General features: G+C 59.9%; 1 protein-coding gene across 1 annotated transcript in view; it reads left to right on the top strand.

The window, feature by feature from the left end:
- The first annotated feature begins 3,788 nt into the window (after positions 1 to 3,788).
- The window catches only part of LOC104291075 (ectonucleoside triphosphate diphosphohydrolase 8-like), a 6,114-nt gene continuing 6,033 nt past the window's right edge, over positions 3,789 to 3,869 (top strand). Inside the window, 1 exon segment of the mRNA XM_009890272.1 lies at positions 3,789 to 3,869. This exon segment is cut by the window's right edge and continues 84 nt beyond it. Coding sequence (XP_009888574.1) covers positions 3,789 to 3,869 — 81 coding nt within the window.

Below are 3,869 nucleotides of genomic sequence, written 5' to 3'. Positions count from 1 at the left end.
CTGCCCGCACCCCTGCCTGCATCGCCCCGGCACCCTGGCACCCTGGCCACGGGGACAAGTCCCTGGCCGTGGGGACAGATGGGTCCCCGGCTGTGGGGACAGACAGGACCCCTGCCATGGGGGTTGGGTCCCAGGCTGTGGGGACAGTTCCTTGGCCATGGGGCCTGGTGGGTCCTTGTCCGTGGGGAAGGGTCCCTGGCCATGGGGACAGTGGGTCCTTGGCTGTGGGGTTGGGTCCCTGGCTATAGGGACAGTTCCTTGGCCATGGGGATGGGTGGGTCCCTGACTGTGGGATCAGCTCCCCGGCTGTGGGGTCAGATGGGTCCCTGGCCATGGCGACAGGTCCCTAGCTGTGGGGACAGATGGGTCCCCGGCCATGGGGACAGGTGAGTCCCTGGCTGTCGAGACAGATGGGTCCCTGGCTGTGGGGATGGGTCCCTGGCCATGAGAACAGGTGTCCTCCTGCCAAGAGCCTCCTGCTTCTGAGCCCGTCTCTGCCTGCAATGGGGTAGTGTGGGGTACGGCAGAGCCATGTGACAGCAAGGGTGGGGGTGGGCCATGCTTTGCCTTGCAGTGTGCGTATGCGGCAGGTCCGGGGCAGGGATGTCTGCGGGGCTCCCAGGGCTCAGCCGCTGCCTTCGTGCCGGGGCCAGCCCGCTCGCAGGCTCCCTGAGGGGCAGAGGGACAGGCTGGGCTTGTCATCAGCTTCATGGGGAGCTGCCCCCCCCAGCTGAGCCCCCGCCAGGCGGCACACACCCCCACACCATCCCCACTGGTGGAGGTCTCCCAGGCAGAACCCGCTCCTCCAGCAGCGAAGTGGTTAACGCCAGGCGGTCTTTTCACCCCGGCTCTCCAGCCTCAGCACCTCTGCCTCCTGGACAAGCGCTCTCCTGGGCAGGTTGTTGGTCTGGGGCCAAGGGGACGGCCATAACGAGGACTCGGGGCAGCCTTTGTCCCAGCGTCAGGGCTCCACACACCAGGTACACACTGACACCGGGGCGAGGACGACGGTGCCGGCAGCAGCTTGGGTGAGCCACGGGCAGGGGAGGGGGCCAGGGTGCCCCTCGATGGAGGGGTGGCGGTGGGCTCAGCCCTGGCCAGCAGCAGAGTGGGGTGCTGGGGATAAACACGCTCTGTGGGCTGGAGGATCAGGAGGGAAAGGGCTGCGGCGGCCGCTCACTGCATGAGGTGCCCATGGTGTGGGGGACAGAGGAGCACGGAGGGGACACTGATGGGGCATGGAGGGCACTGCTGAGCCCCAGCACTGGTGGGACAGATGGGGGGCAAGGGACTGCTCTACCTGGCAAAGATGCTTTTGGCATGTATGTTCACCCTTTCTTATAATTGTAAGAACCCTTTTGACTTTCAAATCCCAGTTGTGCACGGTGGGGGGGTCAGCTTCTCGCTTTCCTGAGGAACAAACAGTTTAGATCCAGCAGTACCTCTGAGCCTTTCCTCCTGCATGTTTTGGCCCCCTCTGTCCCTCCCCACGAGGGACACTGCAAGGTGAGGGACATCCCGCGGGTGTTTGTAGAGCACTTCGGTGTGCCCAGTTGTACACAAACAAGTGCAGCAACAGCCCAAGTGCTGAGCACAGCTGTGAACTTTCCACACATTGAAATCGCCGGGCATTGCTCCTTGCGGCACCGTGCAGCACTGTGCCTCTTCTTTAGCTCTGGAGGCATCACCACCACCTTCCTGTCCCTGCTGCTCAACTGAACCTGCCACGTACGGTAGTGGGTATCAGTGCCGACCAGCCCCGAGGTGCCACTGGAAGGCTGGGCAGATTGAACAGCTTCTCACATGCCTCTCACTGTGTTTTCCACCCTCTGGGCTCCCTCCCCATGCCCTGCTCTCCTCCCTGGACCTCACTGGCTCTGCACTGCCTTCGGATGTTGCCTCCTGCTCAGTCACAATGGAAATTAGTTCCCAGCAGAGCAGGTAGAGCCCATTTCCCACCCACTTCCACATACAGAACAATCACCATTTTGTATTGTTCCACCGCACGGTGCCTGGGACAGAATTTTCCAGGATGGGGGCTGGGCTGGGGACCTTTGCCATTGCTGTGTCACTTGGAGCAGGGGAACCACATCCCAACGCCAGCTGTATTTGGGCAAACTCTAGCAGGGCTGATAAAACTGGAGATGTAACAATACAGGAATTCATTAGCTGCTTCCATACGATTTCTTCTGGCCCTACCCACCGTACAAGGGAGGACTCCTGGCTGTAGGATAAGGTCTGATAAGGGTTTCCTGCAGCCCCGTGTCTCATGATATGGGCCAGAAGAACAGCTGCTATCCATCAACATACAACTCATGCTATGCAGTTGTATGTTGCCATCACCGTTGTATGTATCATCACCGGAGATGCTGACTCCAAAACAGGAATCAGCATCTCCTTTGACCTTGCCAAAGGTCTTTCCTCTCCTATTCAAGCCGCCGACCTGGCGTGGCGAAAGGGCAAGGGAAACTCTCTGCGGTTTTATGCACTTACAGTAGAATTGCATGGCCAAGTGACAGCCCCCAGGTGCCACCCCAAAGCACTGGTTGGGTTGAACCACTTCTCTAGGCTGTGTCCAGAGGTCTCAGGGCATCCACCACCCAGCTGGAGTCTGGCTTGCAGCCTGACGCCGTGAACAGAGGCCAGCCTGGCTCCCCGCAGGCACGCTGCCTTGCGGCTGGTGGCACAGAGCAGTGCAATGCAGGAGGACAAGGGAGAGCTGTGCGTGTAGAAAGCCACGTCTGGACCAGCTGCAGGGTGCTGAGCACATGGACGTATCAGCTGCCATGTGCCGAGGCTGTTGCAGAGAACCAGACCCTTTGGCTTTGCTTTTTTACTGCAATTCCTTACTGATGCCTCAGGGCTGATTATCCCAGGAACTGAGCTCCAGACAGACAACCAAGAGACTCAGGACCTGCTCCCGTGCCCAAGGGCTCTTCCACACCCTGCTGGCATTGCCTATTTGTGCAACGCTATCGCCATCGGCATGGCAGCTCGGCTACAGGGCTGTGTGCCTAGATTGGCAGGAGCTTTCTGCCTCTGTCCTTCTGCCTGCCCTTGGGGCTGCAGGAGACGCTTGGGGACTGCCTGCAGGCATGGACACTGTGCCTGCACATCTGCATACCTGCTGTGGCATCACCAAGAGCCAAGGAGAGCTGGGTCAGGCAGGAGACACATGGCTGGAGATGCTGCTTCCCTGCCTGGAACAGAGAGGACCCTCTCCAGGGCAGTCTGGGCCCACTGGGCAACAGATGTGACCTGATGGTCCCAAGTCTTGTGGGACAGGTTTTGCGAGGGTGAAGGGTATGATGGCAGCATGCAGGTGGGCTCTGCACCCTGGACGTGATGGCCACACTGGGAACCTGCCAGAGCATGGTCCTGCTCCCAGGCTGGTACTCCTGTTAGCCACTTCTGTGCTTCCCCAGTGATGCTGCCGGGAAGGGAGATGCTGACCTGCCACCCAGCCAGTGGTTTGAGCAGGGCAGAGAGATGGGGTGCAGGCTGCGTGTGGAGAGGGACCTGAAGTGCTGCAGGGCTGAAAAAGCCGTGCTGAAAATACTGCAGGGAGGGAGTGTTCAGAAGGAGGGGCTGTCTCATCCCCAAGACTGCCAAGAGCCTCCCGTATGAGCAGCCACAGACCAGAGAATGGCTTCAAGCCCTTCGTAGGGAAGGGGAAAGTCCCATCTTGACAGGTTTGTCCATCCATGAGGTTTGCATTTCAAAACTGGCCTTGGCGATGTGGAGGTGTGAGCTGGGGCTTGGGGCTGTTCTTGCAGGTTGGAGGAGGAATGGACTACAAAGCCAAGGCTGTTGCAGGTCTCCTGGCAGCCACCTGTGTCTTCAGCATCATTGCCCTCATTCTGAGCGTC

This window comes from Charadrius vociferus, unplaced genomic scaffold (genome assembly GCF_000708025.1).
Source record: "Charadrius vociferus isolate BGI_N301 unplaced genomic scaffold, ASM70802v2 scaffold398, whole genome shotgun sequence".
Classification (NCBI taxonomy): domain Eukaryota; kingdom Metazoa; phylum Chordata; class Aves; order Charadriiformes; family Charadriidae; genus Charadrius; species Charadrius vociferus.
This window is presented reverse-complemented; position numbering and strand designations above follow the sequence as displayed.